The 22,024-nt window shown below is 40.2% G+C and overlaps 1 protein-coding gene across 1 annotated transcript in view; it reads right to left on the reverse strand.

The window, feature by feature from the left end:
* Positions 1 to 22,024, reverse strand: part of LOC127414380 (gamma-aminobutyric acid receptor subunit pi-like) — an 81,241-nt gene that overhangs the window by 18,382 nt on the left and 40,835 nt on the right. Inside the window, exons 3-4 of the mRNA XM_051652379.1 lie at positions 7,225 to 7,337; positions 720 to 787 (exon numbers count right to left, since the gene is read on the reverse strand). Of these exons, the coding sequence (XP_051508339.1) occupies positions 720 to 787; positions 7,225 to 7,337 (181 nt within the window). The remainder of the gene's footprint in view (positions 1 to 719; positions 788 to 7,224; positions 7,338 to 22,024) is intronic.

Here is a 22,024-nt window from a genome sequence, read left to right on the forward strand (position 1 = left end):
GCCACCCAGATTAAGGCGAGTCACTACGGCACCACAAGGACTTAGAGTGCATTGGGAATTGGGCATTCCAAATTGGGGAGAAAATATAAAAAGTAAATTTTTTTTTTTTTTTTTTTTGCCACAAATGCTGTTGATTGAGCTCGACTTGAATTGAACCTGGAATATTTCTTTAACTGTTCGCTGCCATATTGGTTCTTCTTACATGACATTACAACTGTCAAGTCTGAGCTTGTAGCTTATTATGAGTTCTATGAAGACATAAGCATTTATTTTGTTATTACTGCAATTCCAACATGAGTGAATGCACCAATGCATTTTATTGGTGCATTGCCAGAAAGTTGCTTTATGGCTACTAGGGAGTTCTGAGGAGTTTTAAGTGGTTGCTAGGGTGTCCTGGGTAGATGCTTGGGTTTATAAAGCATTGCTATGTAGTAGCTAATAAGTTCAATGACTTCAGTTCTCGTTCATGTTCGTATAGCACAAACGGTGCTGGACAAGTTACATGCCAAATTTAATACATAGAGTTAGGGTGTTGTCCAAATCACTTACATTTAGTGTGAATAACAGTAACTATGACTTAACTTAAATGCTTACTTCTGAACACTCTAGAAATTTGGAGTTATCGTTCCTGTAAGTGAATACACTGTTAACATGTACAAAACATTTTTTTTTTCATATAATCATAATTGTGATGTATAAGGTTGTATAGTGTTTCTCACCATGTTGATTTCTGATATCGTATCAATGCTGGCTATGTCAAGACTCATGCCTACTGTAACAGGACCATCTATAGGACAACAAAGAGGGAGAAATGGCATGTGAATAGCATGCAATTTTCAACAATGCAATTACACAACATATAAAATAATTTTTGTTAAGGATGGAAACCCTGGGAACAAGACTCCACAATGTACACACACCATTGACTTACTGCTAATGAAAGCGCTTGTACAGCGTTTGTGTTAGATCTTCTAAAATCTTGCAGTATCATATACAGTGCGTGAAAAACAGAGATAAAGGAGTAAAGTCTTCTCCAGCACATCCAAAAGACTTTCAATGGGGTTATGGTCAGGACTCTGTGGTGGCCAATTCATGTGTGAAAATTATTCCTCATGCTCCCTGAACCACTCTTTTACAATTTGAGCCTGATGAAACTTGGCATTGTTGTCCTGGAATATGCCCACTGTCAGGGAAGAAAAAAATCCATTGATGGGATAACCTGGTCATTCAGTACATTCAGGTACTCAGCTGACTTCATTTTATTGCCACATAACGTTGCTGAGTGTTGGGCTTCATGTATTCAGAGAGAAGACAAAGGCAGGCCTAATATAGTCGTAAAAACCTAACTCAAGCCCCCACCTTCCAAGTCGTAAATCTTACTGATAAAAATCGCGCCAAAATCAAACAAAGGGAGTCCAAAACAGACTACAAATCCATGAAGCCTTGCTCACTAAAGGATCGAACTCTCAACTCCTATTGGATGAGGTACACAACAGAACGTCCCTCAAACATGACATCATCAGGAGTTGAAATACCTCTGAAATGCTTCCAGAATTCGCTTCCAGCGACTTTGTTTGCAGTGTGTGGATGCAGCTCTTCGCTGCTCTCCGGTGCAACCTCGTGGCACAAGGAAGTAACGTCCAACTTGAAACTGTGGCCATACAATCTCCATCTCGCTGGACGAGTTGAGATTACTCTGTGTTCAACCGAACACTCTAACGGATCCGAAGGAGACCGCCGAGCAATTCGCATCTTCATCTGTTTGCCTACAGAAGTGAAGAGATTAAAGATTTCTCTTCCATCTTCAATCAAGTCGACATTTCTGAGTTCTCCGCCAGCCCGCCGAGAATCAGCAGCCGTACCGCCCGCCGACAGAGCGAGGAAACGGCCTCCTGTCATCACCCGAGCCTCAAGGAACCGAGTCAGAGTTAAAGGACAGAGGAAAACACATTCTACCTGTGTCCTCATGCGATTCAAGTAAGAGGTTTACGTCTGGGCAGAGATAGAATATTATAGTGTGTTATTCTTGTGTTTCAAGGTTTTTGCTTATACAGTTTACGGACCGCCATGTCCACTCATTATTAATACTCAGGGTATTAATTATCATAAATTTGATCTGCTGTATTGTGGTCCAACCAAATTGGATTGTTGTGCAATTTCGCCATCGCGGGCGAGACAGCAACCGAGTTCATCCATTAAAGAGTCAAATAACGTGGGACTTTTACGAGCCCCGCTCGTAAAACCACGTCTCTGAGTGATAAACTGAGAGCTGCTTTCTATCCCACTATCGCGAAATGGGATTTAGGGCTGTCACTTAATCTCTCTCTCTCTCTCTCTCTCTCTCTCTCTCTCTCTCTCTCTCTCTCTCTCATACTAACCACACTGACACACACACACTGTCACACACACACCTTATGTGTTATAGGATTATTTTATTTCCATATCTATTCATATCACTGTTTAGTTTGTAGTTGTAAGTCGGAAGTTTATTGACTGCATTGTATTAATTATTTCTGATAGTAACACCGATCTAAACAACCAGTAAAGCCCTACATGAGCCTCGACCTGCCCAATTAAAGCAACCCCAGATCATAACACTGCCTTAAATCCAAATGGCGACTTTTTTTTTTATTAATTGATATTACTGCATAAATAAACTTTGTTTATATTACAAAGAGAAGTGTTTTGGTTTGTTTTGCATACGCCTGTGTCATGCTGACGGGATGTCAGTGCTCGGATTCAAACCTTCATTCATTGTTTTTTTTCCCGAAAATCGATATTCTTTGGATGTCGATTTTCCTCAGAAAACAATCTAATATTGAGACTGTTTTACTATTTGGTTATTAGTCCCTGACTCCAGGGTGGTGCCCTGTCAATGTTAATCCTTATTAATATTCTATTGATTTTTGATAATTGATAATTATCTTTGATGATTTTTGAATATGAATGATCAATAAGCTAGTGTTAATTTTAATTAATGTTTCATCGATGTTAACAATTAATGATTATCTTTGATAATTGTTGATTTTAAAGGATTAAAAAAGCTAACATTGATTCTCATCAATGTTCTATTGATTTTAATAATTAATAATTATCTTTGATAATTATTAATTATTGCTAATAACCAATCTTGCTCCTAAACGTAGCACACTACATTTACTCGAGCCCCATATGAGGTTTTAATGAGTTAGATTCAATTAAAGTATTAATTAATAACTAAAGAAATATTTATTAATTATTTCTGATAGTAACACCGATCTAAACAACCAGTAAAGCCCTACATGAGCCTCGACCTGCCCAATTAAAGCAACCCCAGATCATAACACTGCCTTAAATCCAAATGGCGACTTTTTTTTTTGGCCAGGCAGTATATATACACTGGCGGACATTCACCAAAGTGGCATTCAACTGATCACATTGTACAGTCAGGACATTAATAACATGAAAAATCCCTGGAGTCATGAGTTCGAATCCAGGGTGCTGAGTGACTTCAGCCAGGTCTCCTAAGCAACCAAATTGGCCCAGTTGCTAAGGAGGGTAGAGTCACATGGGGTAACCTCCTCATGGTCACTATAATGTAGTTCGCTCTCGGTGGGGTGCATGGTGAGTTGAGCATGGATGCCGCAGAGAACAGCGTGAAGCCTCCACATGTGCTACGTCTCCGTGGTAACGCACTCAACAAGCCATGTGATAAGATGCGTGGATTGACGGTCTCAGACATGGAGGCAACTGAGATTCATCCTCCGCCACCCGGATTGATCCCACAAAAGCTCAATGGGGTTAAGATCCATAACACTCTTTTCCAATTATCTGTTGTCCAATGTCTGTGTTTCTTTGCCCACTCTAACCTTTTCTTTTTGTTTTTTCTGTTTCAAAAGTGTCTATTTCTTTGCAATTCTTCCCATAAGGCCTGCACCCCTGAGTCTTCTCTTTACTGTTGTACATGAAACTGGTGTTGAGCGGGTAGAATTCAATGAAGCTGTCAGCTGAGGACATGTGAGGCGTCTATTTCTCAAACTAGAGACTCTGATGTACTTATCCTCTTGTTTAGTTGTACATCTGGTCTTCCACATCTCTTTCTGTCCTTGTTAGAGTCAGTTGTTCTTTGTCTTTGAAAACTGTAGTGTACACCTTTGTATGAAATCTTCAGTTTTTTGGCAATTTCAAGCATTGAAGCCTTCATTCCTCAAAACAATGATTGACTGATGAGTTTCTAGAGAAAGCTGTTTCTTTTTTGCCATTTTTGACCTAATATTGACCTTAAGACATGCCAGTCTATTGCATACTGTGGCAACTCAAAAACAAACACAATGTTAAGCTTCATTTAATGAACCAAATATCTTTCAGCTGTGTTTGATATAATGGCAAGTGATTTTCTAGTACCAAATGATCAATTTAGCATGATTACTCAAGGATAAGGTGTTGGAGTGATGGCTGCTGTCTAGATTTGATCAAAAATGACTTTTTTCAAATAGTGATGATGCTGTTTTTTACATCAGTAATGTCCTGACTATATTTTGTGATCAGTTGAATGCCACTTTGGTGAATTAAAATACCATGATATTCTTCTCACCACAATTGTACAGAGCGGTTATCTGAGTTACCGTAGACTTTGTCAGTTCAAACCAGTCTGGCCATTCTCTGTTGATCTCTCTCATCAACAAGGTGTTTCCGTCCACAGAACTGCCACTCGCTGGATGTTTGTTGTTTTTGGCACCATTCGGAGTAAATTCTAGAGACTGTTGTGTGTGAAAATCCCAGAAATACTCAAACCAGCCCATCTGGCACCAACAATCATGCCACGGTCCAAATCACTGAGATCACATTTTTTCCCCATTCTGATGGTTGATGTGAACATTAACTATAGCTCCTGACCCGTATATGCATTATTTTATGCACTGTACTGCTGCCACACGATTGGCTGATTAGATAATCACATGGAAGACTCTTGGTGCCAGACGGGCTGGTTTGAGTATGGTGTAACAGTTAAACTTTCTCATGGTTTGGTTTGTATCACAGTTTTAGGGTCACAGTTTTGGTATGGTTCGGTATGTGCTATGTTCAGAAGAAAAAAAAAAAGATATTGCCAAATCCAAAGTAAGAATACTCTAGTCTATTTGGTAAATACTTCAACAGGTTTGCCCTTACCGCAAATTACCATGGTTTATCTACAGTAGTTTCACCACTGGAATTTGTAGTAAAATCATAGTGACCACAAAATCAATATGGCTGCTGTCATGTTTACAATATATAGTAAAATCATGGTTACTCTATGGAAACTACAATTTTACTGTTGTAAAGCAATGGTTGATTCTATCAAAACCATGATTTCTGCCAAGAAAACTATGGTGACAGCAGTCATTGAGCACTTTTCCACCATTGGGCCGAACGGTTTGGAGCACGGTACGGAACAGTTACAGTAGCATTTCCACTTGAGCACGGTTCGGCACGGCACGATTATAAATCGTTCTCAGCTCGGAATTCTCGGCACGGTTAGCTAACCGTACTCGACCATGCTGGTGGAAAGGCTTTAGTATGTGGTGACTCTTTAGTGTATCTTCATGGTTTTATTATGATGGTGCAACTCGTATTGTAGCCTACATTTATTTTTCTACAGGCCTTTTCACCAGGGAATTAGATTACTAGCTCATTAAAACTCAAAATACATCAATACTGTATATTCTTATATACTATTATCACATATCCTTTTAAGCTAGTCTGGGAACTTTTACCTTTCTGCATGTTCATGTTCAGTGGCATACACAAGCCCTCATGATGGAAAACCTCTTGCCTTTTTCTCTTTGCTTTCCTTTTTGCTTCATGGGCCGTGTCTTTTCTGTGTATTAGCAGAGTAAAACCAGGGAAAAAGCAGTCCTAAAAACTGGAACATGCGATCATCCTCCATTGTGCAATTGCACCATTGTTTACCTCTCATGCTGTCGTGAACAGATGGATCTTTTCTGTACGTTCTCCTGATTTCACCGCACCATAGTGGAGCAAGAAACTGTAATCGTGCCAACTATTGTTACTTCAGTCATGGTTACTGCAGTATTAGTAAAACCATGGTTAATTTTCCCTAGGGTAAATAATTTTCCCTTCTCTGATTACTAAATCAACATTAACGTAATACCTGCATTATTACGCTTTATGCATCAACAAAGTGCATTCCAAATTCAACTCAACATTTTCTCGGAAACTGCACTTTACTATCGAAGAAATAACCTTACTATTAAAATGGATACGAGAAGGGATGATGTAATGTGAGTGTTTTAATCCCGAATCTTCATCAACGGTTTAGAGCAACATACCAATGGCAATGAACACTCCAAGCGCTTTAGTTATTGGTTCATGTCTCCATGTTTTCCACTGAGTGCCTGCTTAAAAACGGTAGGGAGTGTGTGCAGTTTCATCTTTCCCAGGGTGATGTCGGCGTAAATGATTAATCATTTTTCGATGTCGAGCGATGTCTGCTAACAGTAACTCTTTTGTAAACGTTTTTTTGACCATCACTGTTGTATCTGACTGCAAAATGAAAATGTTGAATAACATGTGGCTTCTCTATCAGCGGCTTGTTTTCTCCACATGCCATTTTCAACTACACACAACGCGTGCAGAACTGTGATGTCATGAAGTTGACCCACATGAAACACAGGCGGAGCGTATCCATTCAGGCGCATTAGCGGAGGTTGCAACTGTGCTTGTCTATTCGACGCTTTGGTTTCTTTGACAAACCTTGTGTTCAAGATGCATCATTAAACTTGAGGTGCAAATGCTTACGGTTATTTATTTATTTTTTACTGAGAACTACTACACCCCTAGTACGGTTGTGCGCATATTCGTGATTTCTGAGCAGCCTTCACTTCCTTTCTTATGGCAAATACACAGATATATTCACATTTTTAAAAAATCCTTCTAACCACTGACACAATTGCTGGTGTGGAGGAAAATGAAGGAACAGGGTTGCAGTTGATGAAGTCTCAGGGACATTCAAAGTTCCATTCAAACAGGAAGTGACTTATCCATATGTGCCAGTGGGATGTGAATATATGGCGTATAATGGAGCTTCTCCAGTCAATACATTTTCAAATACAAAATGGAGTAAAGCACCATTTACCCTTCTCATGCAGGCTTACTGCACATATAGACACACTGACACACATACACTAATCGTTTGGTGAATATCCGCAGCATATGCACTTGTGCTTGTATTCCGGTTTCGCTTACTGTCAAAGAATGGCCTGAGGTATTTGTTGTATCCCTTCATCAGCTTCTGAATGGTTGGAGGAAGAATCTCTCCTTCTTTCACCTCCGCACTGAGCAGAGAGTTCTCCAGAATCCTGAGGGAGAAGAGAATGAGGAACATGAATCAAGAGAACAAAACCGTTTCGGTCTAATTATTTCAAGGCAGACTGCTGATAACAGAACAGTTTAAAGATCCCACAATATCTTTACATTAGAAGAGAGAGAGAAAGCAGCTCATTTTCGTAATTGGATTACTCTGATCCTGTCAGTGTGGCAGACAAGAAATGTACCATCAACACTGGGGTTTTATAGCCGTTTCGCTTTTGCTCAGAACAGCAATTTTGCAGCCCAAAAAAAAAAAAAATAATAATAATTCCTTCAGCAGATCTGGATCCATTTCTATAGATTTACAGCCAAATAAAAAGTTTGTGTGTGTGTGTGTTTGTGTGGATCTGTACAGTAAATGTAAAAGCACTGAGGTGTACAGGACAAGGACAGTTTTGAAGGGATCTTAACTGAAGCTCCTGACCCGTATCTGAATGATTGTATGCACTGCACTTCTGCCACACAATTAGACAATCACATGCATGATCGTTGGTTCCAGATGGGCTGGTTTGAGTATTTCTGGGATTTTCACACATAACAGTCTCTAGAATTTACTCAGAATGGTGCCAAAAACAAAAAACATCCAGTGAGTGGCAGGTCTGTGGATGGAAACACCTTGTTGATGAGAGAGGTCAACAAAGAATGACCAGAGTGGTTTGAACTGATAAAGTCTACGGTAACTCAGATGACCCCTCTGTACAATTGTGGTGAGAAGAATATCATCTCACCGGTTTACATTTCTGTCACAGAGAATCGAGCTGATTGCATAGGTATAATACTATCAGGTTGGACATCTGTCATAATTTTAGAAAACATTCAACAGAAACTTTGACATGTTACTACTTGTACTACAATGTAACAAATACTTAAATGTCCTTTTCTCTCTCTGGACAAGTAACGTTTTTACTCGGACAAGTAAAAGGCCAATTTATTTCTCCGAAGGACAAGCACATCACAATGCTTTATGTCGAGCCCTGCTAGCCATGTTAGAAAGTGGTTCTATCAAACTGTTCTTGTGTTAACACAAATTATGTTTAAATCGTCCAGCTATAAGTTTGAAACAACTTCGCGTTTATTGTATGGTCACATTTACTTCTATTGTAAGTGCCTTACTACAGGTCAGGAATAACCATGAAAACTGCATGATGAGTAAATGATTTGCTGTTGTAATGAACATAATGGCACAAATGCAGTAGACTGAGAATAACTTTTTTTTTTTTTGCCAATGTGTGACCGGCTTGTAATGCAATTTAGAATATCGAGTCCTTTCCGGACTTCCTATGTTGCCTATTAAAGCCTGTAGATTGATTTTCATGCGAAGGGAGCGGGTCGCTTTTGCCGGGAAAATCCAAAGGATGTGACGTTTATGCGCACTCCCGAAAGCCTTGCCTCAGTGCTTCTCTTCCGCTATTCAACAGCGACAACAAACTGCAACACTATGTAACGTTATCTTAGAGATGGAATCCAGCAAACGTCCGGCTCCCAACACAACACCGACTCCTACACAAACTCAGAGTAAGCCCAAAAAAAAAAAAAAAAAAAAAAAACAACATTTACTGAATCCCATGTGGCTAAGCGGGAACGTGATCGTGGTCGAGTGAAAACTAGAGTGAACATCGGCAGGGCATTTGATTCCTGGAGGGACCTTCGTTTGGTTTTGGGGATCAAAACAGACCCTGAATTGGCGTTCTTCTTATTGTACAGATAAGCTTGCATAACTGCAAAGCATGTGAAATATAGTGCCATAAGGATTGATCTGTGTCATTTTAGCTAACTTGATCTTGCCTGCTAACACTGACGAATTGCAAACTACCTTGCTTCGTAACTTTCAAAAAATTTCAACGATCTTCTCTTTATACTAAAAGTCAGGTATGCTGATTCACAGTAACTGACATAATGTTCATCTGTAATTATTCAGCAAGGTAAACTACAATAACACATGAAATGAATGCTAGACAATGTTCAAGATAATGCAAAAAGCTCCATTCATTAGTGTAACGTAACTTGGTTATACAGAAAATATATACAATCTATTATTATAAAACAATAGTGCATCGAGATATCAAAATTACAGTTGTGATGGAATACTGATCAATACTGAATTGTGTCAACATATTTATAATGTACAGTCTATTTTATAAACAACTACTATCATCCACCAAATTTAGCTAACAGCTATTGATAAAGCTGACTAGCTAGCTAACGCCGACATAAGCTATCGTATAAATGCAGTCAAAGTATCATGCAAAGAAAAGTGATTATTTCAAACTACAGTCTCGCATAGTCAGACCTATATCCACACTTTGTTTTAGCCCTGTTCCAGCTCTAGAGAGACAAATATAATATACAGCCTCAAAGTTTGTAGTAAAACAATCATAACTGTGTAATTTTAATTATGCTACCTCATCTGTGATCATGATGCCGGTGGATCACGTTCAGTCTCGCTTTCCTATGGAGTCATGCTCGCTTGCATCCCTATACAGTGTATGCGCGATCATGAGCAACAGGCTGCAGTTCACTTAACGGCCACAGGTGTCATTAATAACAAGGGTTCCCTATCTGTCACTCACTCGATGTTGTGTCGATGTAGTGACACTAGGGGTCACTCTTGGGAGCCCCAAACGCCTCTGCTTTTTGAAAAAAGGCCAATGGGAGTTGGCGAGTGGAATTTGCATGCCACTCCCCTGGACATACGGGTATAAAAGGAGCTGGTATGCAACCACTCATTCAGATTTTCTCTTCGGAGACGAGCGGTTGCATTCAGTACACTGAATTAAATTTCTCCCTACCGTTCACCTCAAACTGCTGGATTTCAGCGGCTTCTCCCCCTCTGCACCCATGGAGTGCAGAGAACACTCTTGGGCGCTTCAGCAGAACAAAACAAAAGAGTATATTCTAAAAGAATATATTTTTCAATTCTAAAAGAGCGGCACACACAGAATGTCTTTTTAAAGATGCCTTTCCGTTTTTGTGTTATTCCTGGTTGCGGTCATTATCTCTCCGCTTCTGATGGCCACGATCACTGTCTTACGTGTCTGGGCGCTGCTCACGTGGAGACATCATTTGTGGATGGGTCTTGTCCTCATTGCGAGAACATGACCATGGCAACATTGCGGTCGCGGCTTGCCTTCGTAAGAAAGCAAGCCACCCCAGCGGCTCCCCGCCTCGGTCCTTCTACCTACGGGTATGAGGCCACGTCGGTTAGCACTGGGGGCGATTTGGGGACTTCAATGGGAGCACCTCCACCGGGTAACCCCCCACGGACCTCCTATTCCTCAGCACGCTCGCACGAGCCCACTCTACTAGGAGTGTAGCGGCCTCTTGGGCCCTGACCAGTGGTGCATCTTTGGCAGACATCTACAGAGCAGTGGGCTGGGCAACACCCAACACCTTTGCGAGGTCCTACAATCTCCGGGTTGAGCCGGTTTCGTCCCATGTACAGTTAAGTTCCAGGACAGCTGGCCAGGTGTACCGCTTGCGCATAGCGCCTTTCCCCTGCCTTGAGGTGAAGATGTGCGCTTTTGACTCCCAGTCATGTTCACAAGCTGTGATCCCTGGATGACTTTCCTCCTTAGCCCTGTGGCAGACAAGTTTGCGGAGAAACTCGCTGCCGGCCCAGTACATGTGCTAATTAGGCCCTGTACTGAGGTAGGTGCTCCACATGTGCTGGTTCCCCGTAGGTGACCCCATGTGATATCTTCCGCTAAATCGCTTCCCTGTTGGTAACTGCGTCTTCCTTGGGCAGAGGCTCCTCTGCCCCCGGTCACCATGTTTGTAGAAACTCCTCCCCCCTCGGGTAGGACCTACCATGTGACTTCTCCACATGACATACTTCCGACAAGACTCGGTAAGACCATGTGATGTATTTCCACTCAAAATACCCCCCCCCCCCCGGGGTGGGGTGTGGTCTCCCCGGTGTCTTCCCCTTGGGAGTGACACCCCCCCAACGTAGACATTTATGGCCCCCAACGTAGACATTTATGACATTTATAGAAATTCCACTCTTTTTGGGGAGAAAAAAAAGAGGAAAAGAGGCCATGGCTGGGCTAGCCTGTCCCTATTTGTTGGGCAGTCGACTTGTTCCCGAAGGACCGTTCGACGCTCAAAAGAGCGTTGGGGGAGGTTATGTGACGGCCTGGTGCGCTGGCTACGAGGCACACAGCGGTCTGCCCGTCTCGCACCGCCAGTCCACGTAACACAGTTCAGCTAGTTGTGTATTGGGACCCCTAGTGTCACTACATCGACACAACGTTGAGTGAGTGACAGATAGGGAACGTCCTGGTTACTTTCGTAACCTTCGTTCCCTGATGGAGGGAACGAGACATTGTGTCCCTCTTGCCACAACACTGAACTACCTGCCGAAATGGCCAGGACCTCGTCTCAGCTCCTCAGCACAAAACCTGAATGAGTGGTTGCATTCCAGCTCCTTTTATACCCATATGTCCGGAGGAGTGGCATGCAAATTCCACTCGCCAATTCCCATTGGCCTTTTTTCAAAAAGCAGAGGTGTTTGGGGCTCCCAAGAGTGACCCCTAGTGTCACTACATCGACACAACATCTCATTCCCTCCATCAGGGAACGGAGGTTACGAAAGTAACCAGGATGTTTCTGAATCTTACATACTGCACCTTTAAATGTGGCAGAACTGCAGTGCAATTATTATCCAAATCTGACCTGAATGTGTCTCACAAAAGACAGACAAAACAGAGCAACACTTCTCACATCATTAGTCTCTTTCATCCTGTTCTGCCTTCTGGCTGTCTAGTTTTCTCTTTCAGTCTTTCTCTGAATCACTTTCTTCACCAAATAGTCTGGTTTGATCTTTGAGTTGTTGAGCAGGCCATGAGCATCATGTTGACACAATAACAACCCTTTCAAAGCATTGTAAACTCTCTGAGGTACCTGTGACACCCAGACACAAACCTCAAAAATATGGTAATTTATGCACGGTACTGTATATACACAAATGCAAAGTTTATTTTAAGGTATATTGAGTTGACTCAGTCAGCCATTGACTGATACTAAACATACAGTTCTGATTTTTATTTAGCTATAATTTTAATTTATTCTTTATTCAAATGGTCAGCAAATGACTGATACTGTGTTCATTTCTAGAATTGGTTGAAAATGTATATTAATAATGTCAAATATTCTTTGATAAAAATATCTGTTTAAGAAAGCAGCTTTCTAAGTACCTTTACATAGTCTTATCGGTGAAAAATCAGTGCACAATCCACATAGAAAAGGTCTGTTTTCATTCCAGCTCAAAAATTAACTATATCTGCCACCATATCGGTAATCTATGAATTTTCCTACTCTAAAATCAGTCTAAAAAAATCCCATATCGGTCAGGCTCTAGTTGTAATCACCAGTTACACCATTCAGGGTTCAAACACATTTTGAATATTACATTTCCATGACTTTTCCCTGACTTTTCACACATTTCCAAAACTCTTTTGCAGCATTTTCAAATGTTCCTTCTAGGGCTGTTGATTGATTGTGTTAATTTGTTAAACATATTAATGCAATTAATCATGTCCCAGGACCATAATAAGGAATGTTTCTACCATCTGAGCAATTCAAGCTTGCAGTACCACCTGTTTTCAGCAGGGGGCAGTAAATAAAACTCAAGCTGTATGGGCAAAGCGCAACTGTATAAACCACAGGCTTGCTTGACACTTGCGACATCACAAGATGAGAATGTGTTCTTGCCTTCAAACACAAGATTTCTAAGTTTCAAACCACGTTTAGGTTGACACAGTGACCTAAAAACACAGTGTTTTCGGCACAATGCAACCAAAGTGCTCTTAAAGCGTTCGTCTGACACGTTTACATTGATAGGTCCTTAAAAAAGCCCTTATAATAAATATTTATCTGACAGATTGACTAATTCAATTGCAAAATGCATTGCTATGGACTGTAATCCTAATGATAGGATTATGATCAATAATATAGAAATAAATATATTGTCTTCCAAAGCCACTTTGTGTCTTATCAATGCTTTACTTGCCTGCCACAATAATGTAATGCATTTTAATGATCAGAATTATTATTTTTATAGTATATATTATTTTTATGATCATTTAAATATAACTATTTATAATTATTTGATCATTATATATTACTGTTATTACTGAATTATTGTTATCTGAATTGATCACATATTTATATATGTGATCAATTGCAGTTAATTCGATTAATTACTTGCCATATCATGCAATTAATTCAATTAAAATTTTCAATCGATCGACAGCCCTAGTTTCTACCCATTTGTGAAAAATATATAAGTATATAACAGTCAAAACTTACTGTTAACTTATTACAAACTTACTTAGACATGTTACCTCTCCCACAAATCGAAACAACCCACTTACACCAGAGAAACAGGTTTTGACAATGCACGCACTCTCTGGCCACAGGCTAAGTGAAACAGTTCCCGCCTCCTCCTTGCCCATCTTTAAACTGTTACAGTGGTGCTGAATCCCGGGAAGCAGGAGGGATGCGCTGTCGCGGAGTCCTCACCACTGCCGTCCGCCAAAGGAGCATCCGAAGAAGAGGAGGAGTGGTTCCATCCGTCCAGAGGGCTTGCTGCCATCTGCCGTGGGAGGAGCGAGCTGCCGTCTGCCAGAGGGCGGAGGAGCGGTTGAGGACCGGGCGACAGCCCGTCCGGGAGCCAGCGAGCAAGCTTTTCTCTCTCTCCTCTCTCTCTCTCTGTTGCTCCGCCTCGCTCTTTCCCTCTCCCCTTTCCCTGCCCTCCTCTCTCCCAGGGTTCTAGAAAGGCATGGAAGACCTGCCGGTAGGTAATGGCCCCCTACAGGAAGGGAGGGGAGGGGAGTGCGTCATGCAGAGGGTTTCCCCGACCCGAGTCGGGCGATGGAGGAGTGTGACAAGGAGGAGGCATGAAGACACACGGCTGGTCCTGAATCGGGCTAATCAGCCGGGAGGGGGATAAAGGGCAGCCGGAGGTACCAGTCTGAGAGAGAGAGAGATGCACTCGGCCACGTTGCAGGTGTGTCTGTGTTTGTTTATGTTTACTGTTCAGCCAGTTCCCGCCTCCTCCTTGCCCGTCCTTTAACTGTTACCCATGTATTAACAGGAAATGAAACTGTAATACAGGTATCTATAAAGATCTATAAAGAATTGCATTATTTGTTGGCCAAAACATTGTATAGATATTTTTGTACATTATTTTTCCCATTTTTGTTGTTTCCTGAATCATTTTGTGCCTCAATTGTTTTACTTTTAACGTGAGAAGCCTTTAATAGGCTGTTTAATGCAGGTGTAGATATAAAGAGAGGTTTTACTACAAATACATTTCAAATAAATAATAATAAAAAAAATGTTTTCAGGTTTTAAAATCTAAAATTACATTAATGGCGAGTAGAAAAAAAGTATGCCGTCAACTTAACACAAAGTAAATATATTCCATATAATATTTGAATCATTTCTTTTAGCTTTAGTACAAAATTAAAGCCTTTTTTATTTTGAAAATAATATACAATATGTTAACTTTATATCATCACTTATTTTTCTCACATAGTATAAATGGGTCTGTCTAAGTTAACATATATAGCTGACTTTATATTTTAGGAAGGGGGTCTTTATTTGATGACTGACAAGGAAAAGGTTGCGGATGTTGGCAGGGACGCTTACCTCACTGTTATGGCAACGGTTTGCGATCAAAGTCAGATTACATCAGAGTTTGTTGGAAAGTCATACGAGACTGCTCAAACATTTCAAGACCCGACTAATGCAGATTGATCATGTTCAATCTGTGAAAACAGATGCCAACGAACGGCAACAGGGTGATCACACTGATCTGATGAAATCTGACAACCAATGGATGTTGCCATTTGTTGGAGCAGTGTGAATTGGCCTTTACAATGCCATTCTTTCATTTTATTTTACTCACATTCCTTTCCCTGTACTCCCTGTCTCTATCTGCTGTAGAGGGGGTCAATATTCCCCACGGCTCTAAAACATGTTCCTGTGGTTATAGATGGATGGGTTTGAAGAAGTGCTCATCATGCTCTGTTTAGTGTTTCAGCAGTGGGACGAGACCCGAAAAGAACATCTGATCAATGAGGTTCTGAAGATTACTCTTACCTGTTGGTAATACTTCAGACAGCCTCACTGAAACCTAACAGAAACCCAGCGTTCAGCTCACTGAATGTGGGCGATGTGGGTCTGTGCTCTGCTATGACATTACAAGCTCTTCAGACATAAAACATCCATTATTACATCCCATTAGTCTGCTGGATCATTTCACATTCATCTATTCTGAACTTGAGGATGTAATACAACATGCATCTATCTTTCTTTCAACCCATCCATTCATCTAGAAGTGGGATCTATGACCAAAATGTTATATCACAGCACGGTATGAGTATGAATCACAATACAGTTATTTTTGCTGGAAATTCAAGGAAAAAAAATTGTTTATTTATTTGAAATATGCATGTGTCATAATATTGGATAATACAGTAAATTACTGTAAATATTTTACAAATGAAGGGTAATTCACCAGAAACCTGATGAATGCAAACCACAAGATAAGTCGCACATTATATTGGTACCCAAACAAAACACTCAGAACAGTCAAACTAATATTATAAAGCAGCATGATCATGAAGATTCCGTGACTGCTGCGAAATTTTTAGAAAATGACATTGTGCTTCATTATACATCACAGCTGTTCTGAGGTGAAATGTCCACTGTGTGGCGCAAAAAGCAGGGACGTGCATGAGTAATCGACTAAACGAGTACTCATTCTGCACCAGCTACTCGACTATTAAAAAACGCTACTTGAATATCACTAATTGATTTTCCCTACTCTATTGGTATGAGGTTCTTGTTGGAGTCATGCAAACCAAAGGACGAGGATCTGCTTTTATGGTGGAAAAAAATGCGAAGCAGTACGAGAAACTCAGAAGCTAATCAGACCCCAGTGTGTATGTGTTATATCTCTGAACACCAACAGAGCATATTTTATAAAATTATTCACCACTTGTTTTTCTGAATAACAACATGTGAAATGATAAAGCGTAAAAGCATGTAGAGAGTAGACTTAGCGTGTGTTCACACTTGGCAGGTTTTGTTCGATTAAAACAAACCCTGGTGCGATTGCTCTGTTAGGGCGTGTTTACACTTATAGTTCGGTTCTCTTGGTTCTCTTGGTCCAGACCAAAAAAAAAATGATACATTGAGTCCTGGTTCGCTTAGCGTTCATACTGGCATTTTTAACACCGAACCTAAAGCTACAAAATAAAAGGCATCAGGTAAAAAACACAACCTGATTGGACAGATTTTACGATGTATATTTTGCGACGGCACTTGCCGAACATCCAAAACAGTGCTGGCTGTTGTGCTAAATGCACTCTTTATATTTATATATGTATATATGGTGGTATTTTTACCAGCTGAGAACAAACGAAGAGCTAATAAAATGTGTAAAGGAGTCAAAACAGTGCCAGGAATTCCTCTGTTGCACACACAAACGAAGATATGCTGCAAGGACGGCTGACGGCGGTTCTGACGGCGATTCCGACGCCTGTACCGAACTATAATGGGCAACATAGCTCCTATGATGAGAAGCCAGGTATGCTTGAGGTCAGTATTAGGCAAATCACTTCCTGTTTTTGGTCCAGGTTGCATTCATACATCAATCGAACGAGTTTGTTTGGAAGCGGACCGAGACCCACTATTCAGGCGGTCTCGGCCCGCTTGTTTGGTGCGCACCAAGGATCGGATGGCAGCGTTCACAATTGTTCAAATGAACCGCACTAACAGAGCAATCGCACCAGAGTTTGTTTTAATCAAACCAAACCTGCCAAGTGTGAACACACCCTTAGTGCGGTTCATTTGAGCAAGTGTGAACGCTGCCATCTGAACCTTGGTGCGCACCAAACAAGCGGACTGAGACCCCCCGAATAGTGGGTCTCGGCCCGCTTCCGAACGAACTCTGGTGCGAGTCGACTGATATATGAATGTAGCATGGACCAAAGACGTCTAAACGACCAATAACAGGATGTGATGTCACAAGAGGCGACCCTAAAAATCATGTGATTTGATAACATAGAAAGAGCGGTAAGAGCGGTGTACGCAAAACAAAATGAGCAGAGGGCAAACATGGAGCGCTGAGGAGGCAAATTTCCTTATTAACATTTGGTCCGACGAGCATATTTCCAGTATACTGGAAAAAATGAACAAAAATGCTCGTGTTCAAAATGATCAGTGATAGGTTAAGGGAAAGTGGGTCCAACGAGCACATTTAGCCCAAAAGCCAGCATTGTTTTGGATGTTCGGCAAGTTCAGTCTCAAAATATACGTCATAAAATCTGTCCAATCAGGTTGTGTTTTTTTTCCTGATGCCTTTTGTTTTGTATCTTTAGGTTCAGTGTTAAAAATGCCAGTGTGAACGCTAAGCGAACCAGGACTCAATGTATCATTTTCTATTTTGGTCCGGACCAAGAGAACTACAAGTTTAGATATGTGTGTTACCCTAATGCAGTTATTATTGGTTTCTATTTAACCTCTGGGGTTTTTAAAAAAAGAAAAGCGTATTTTATTGAAGTTATCTTATTTTGAAACCATTTTTGGTAACATTTGTGAATAAAACAAAATATAAAGTTCACGTACGCATCATACTAGTTATTTTTAACTTACATTTTAATTTATGAGCAATCGATTTATACAGTTTTGTATTTGTACAGTTGGCCTGTAGAGTAAATAGGGATGCACTGATAAGAAATTTGGCCGATGCAGATTTTAACAAAAAAATAGAAAATAAAATAATATTTTGTCATCAGATCACTGCTTTGCTTAGGAATTATGGTTTGGAAAAAAATGTAAAAAAGAGGTACAACAGCTGTCTTATTGTTTTAACAACCTGATTTACAATAAATAATTTCCAGCGAGCATGGATTAGATATATTGAACACATGACAGGCCAACACTAAAGCCACAATTAAAGAAAAATGCAAAATAAAAAGCTAATAAATGAAAAATATGTGCAAAAGGGTTATTATGCACTTCTAAAACGTTTTTGTTTTCTTGCACTAACATTTAACATATTATGCTGCAACACTATAAATTCTTTATCAAATAACAAAACATAAAACATTACAATGTAACATTAGATAGAACATTACAAAATCATACTATGCATTCAATGTGCTTTACATTTTTCCTGATATCATTTTCTTTCTTTTGTTCTTTTTTACTTAATTATAAATAAACCATTGGTTTTTCATATCAGCTTTTCACTCTTATGACTGGCAGGCCGATGGTTTTAATTTGGTCAATAATTGGCCAATACATATCAGTGGCCGATTGATCAGTGCATCCCTAGTATTTACCTACCATCGTACCGTCCAGCCCTACATTCATCCCTCTGTTCATTTTTCCGTTTTTATTTCCATCAAAACTGATTTACGCCCAAACGTACCAAAACGCTGACCACACAAGTTTGTGATCTGTACAACACCAAAACACCCCCTAAATATTCGGATTAACTCGTGCAAATCTTTGCTGTATAACTAACAATCTAGTATGTTCATGAGTGCCTCTGAACTTCAAAACATCTCTCAGGGGTGACAGATATTTAATTAAATTTGAATTGCCTGAAATGCCATTTCATTGAACAAACATAGAGATTAGACAGCTGGTATGGAGTGGATTATGGCATGTTTGTGGATTTTGATGCTTGCGGGCTGTAGACACGTGTCACTGTTTGGTATATTACCATAAATTACCGCCCTCACTCTTACTTGTTCTGTCGCCACATTCACTGATACGATTCAGCTGTCCCTTGGAGAAGGTTACTGCTACAGCAGATTACAGTTTACATTTTATGACAGTGTCTCTAATAAACTGAGATATATAAACAGTTATAGTCATAGTTAATTATGACAGAATTTTCATTTTAGGTGAACCAGTTTTGGGTCACATCTGATCTCTTGATGCTTTGCATAAAACTTTATATCAGATTAACTGAAGAAAATGAAAACTGATATTTATCCCAGGCATCTCCTCAGCACTAATGGTGGCTTCTGAATGCATTTTGCATAAAGTTGGAATTATGAAAGCTAAACTAAATAGCATAATTTTGAGAGATAAAGTCAGAACTATGAGAAATAGGGGAAGTGACCCAATTAAGCCCATATAAGCCCGTACCATATAAGCCAACGTACTGTTTTATTTTGAAATATAAAAAACACAGAAAGCAAGAGAAAACATTGTTGTTGCAGAAGAAATGCACACATTTGTTGGTTTCATTTTACTGTTTATTTGGAGCCAATCAAATGTTTCATTCTTGAGTTATTTGGGATCATGTGCTGCCACTTTTTGGTGGTAAAACTGCTGATAAACAGTATAAATATTCTTAAATATTTAAGAAGCTTCTTGAGCTCAAACAAGATTTAATGCTCTGTCTGTAATTATTATCCAGAAATATAACTTTCTTTTCATGTGGGCTTATAAGGAACAGTGCCTTTGAAAAGCCTGTTTTGCTCATTGCTTAAAAGCAGAATAATTATTTTATTTAAAGGTGCAGTATGTAAGATTCAGAAACCCTTGTTATTAATGACACCTGTGGCCGTTAAGTGAACTGCAGTCAGCTACCTGTTGCTCGTGCTTGTGCACACACTCCATAGGGACACGAGCGAGTGAGCATCGACCAAAACAATGACGTAACGTATAAAGAGACTGAACGTGATCCACCGGCATCATGCTGACAGATGAGGTAGCATAATTAAAATTACACAGTTATGATTGTTTTACTACAAACTTTGAGACTAATCTAAAACTACTTATCAGCTAACATAGCATACTGATACACACATACAGCTACATACTACTGAACTATACCAGACAGTTTACAGTTGCACTGTTATGTTGCACTATTGTATGTTTTGTATATCATATGCTGCACTACGATCAAGACACCAGCGTATTTGCTTAAATTGATCCTGTATGACTTTTAGTATAAAGAGAAGATCGTTGAAATTATTTGAAAGTTACGAAGCAAGGTAGTTTGCAATTCGTCAGCGTTAGCAGGCAAGATCAAGTTAGCTAAAATGACACAGATCAATCCTTATGGCACTATATTTCACATGCTGTGCAGTTATGTAAGCTTACCTGTCCAATAAGAAGAACGCCAATTCAGGGTCGGGTTTGATCCCCAAAACCGAACGAAGGTCCCTCCAGGAATCAAATGTCCTGCTGATGTTCACTCTAGTTTTCACTCGACCACAATCACGTATCCGCTTAGCCAGACGGGATTCAGTAGATAAATGTTTGTTTTGTTTTTTTGGGCTTACTCTGAGTTTGTGTAGGAGTCGGTGTTGTGCTGGGAGCCGGACGTTTGCTGGATTCCATCTCTAAGATAACATTACCTAGTGTTGCAGTTTGTTGTCGCTGTTGAATAGCGGAAGAGAAGCACTGAGGCTCTCGGAAGCGCGCATAAACGTCACATCCTTTGGATTTTCCCGGCAAAAGCGACCCGCTCCCTTCACATGAAAATCAGTCTACAGGCTTTAATAGGCAACATAAGAAGTCCGGGAAGGGCTAATTTTTTAAGTTGCGTTACAAGCCGTTCACACATTGGCAAAAAAAAAAAAAAAAAAAGTTGAATTGTTTAAAAATAATGTACACCCGAGGTGGTAATGGTGTCTCGACGTGCAGTCAATTATTCTGCTTATACCATGGTTAATACACCTTAAGACATCATTCAGGGTTTTATCTCAAAACATTTTCTGGTTTTCGTCCCTAAAACACTCTTATGAGAGGAACTACTTTCTTTCCCACAGATCCAGCATTCTGCTTTAATAGAGTTTGAGCCTTCGTTGCTAATTCGTCACTTCAGAACTAGCAACGGAGGATTGCGCTGCTTTACTCGAGGACTTACTGGGTAATGAGGTAATGCTTTTGTGCATGTTTGTGTGTGTGTTTGTATTTGAGGGATTGCAAGAGATTGCACATCGCTTCTGGAATTACCTTTTTTTGTTGCAGCTCTCGTCAGAAGTAACATCGCTTCAAAATCACCAAGATGTGTGTCGCCATATTCCCGTTGTAAACCTTAATAACTTTTTTCATCCCCACTGAGATGCAGGTGTGCGCTGACATGACGACTCTGTTGCTCTCTCACGAGTATGTTTGGGCCTTCCGTGTGTGCGTTATGCATATAACGTGTGTCGGGGGGGGTTTGAGGGTGTTTCCCCCAGATATTTCAGATAATATAGAAACTGTTGTATTGATCAAGTGTATCTTGCTCTGATACAGCTCAAGTCTTCGTTTCTAATTCGAAAACATCACGTTAGAGCAAACAACTGAGGATGCGCTGATTATCGGCATTGGAGTAACAAGGTAGTGTGTGTGTGCACGCGCATGCACATGTTTGTGTGACTCTGTGTGTGTGTGTGTGTGTGTGTGTGTGTGTGTGTGTGTGTGTATGCGTGCATGTGTATGTGTGTGTGTGCGCACACATGTAAAACTTATAATTGGGTGGGCTTAATTGTTCACTTCCCTCTAAATCAAACCTTAACGATTTCAAAATCCTATTTTTATCTTATTTTTCTCCTTGTTGTGGTGCAACCAGATGCTGGTGTCCCAGGATTTCATAGGATCATAATCCATTCTTGCTTCGGAAAATCTAGTCACTTATTTGTGACAGTGTTTG

Source organism: Myxocyprinus asiaticus, chromosome 23 (genome assembly GCF_019703515.2).
Source record: "Myxocyprinus asiaticus isolate MX2 ecotype Aquarium Trade chromosome 23, UBuf_Myxa_2, whole genome shotgun sequence".
Taxonomy (NCBI): domain Eukaryota; kingdom Metazoa; phylum Chordata; class Actinopteri; order Cypriniformes; family Catostomidae; genus Myxocyprinus; species Myxocyprinus asiaticus.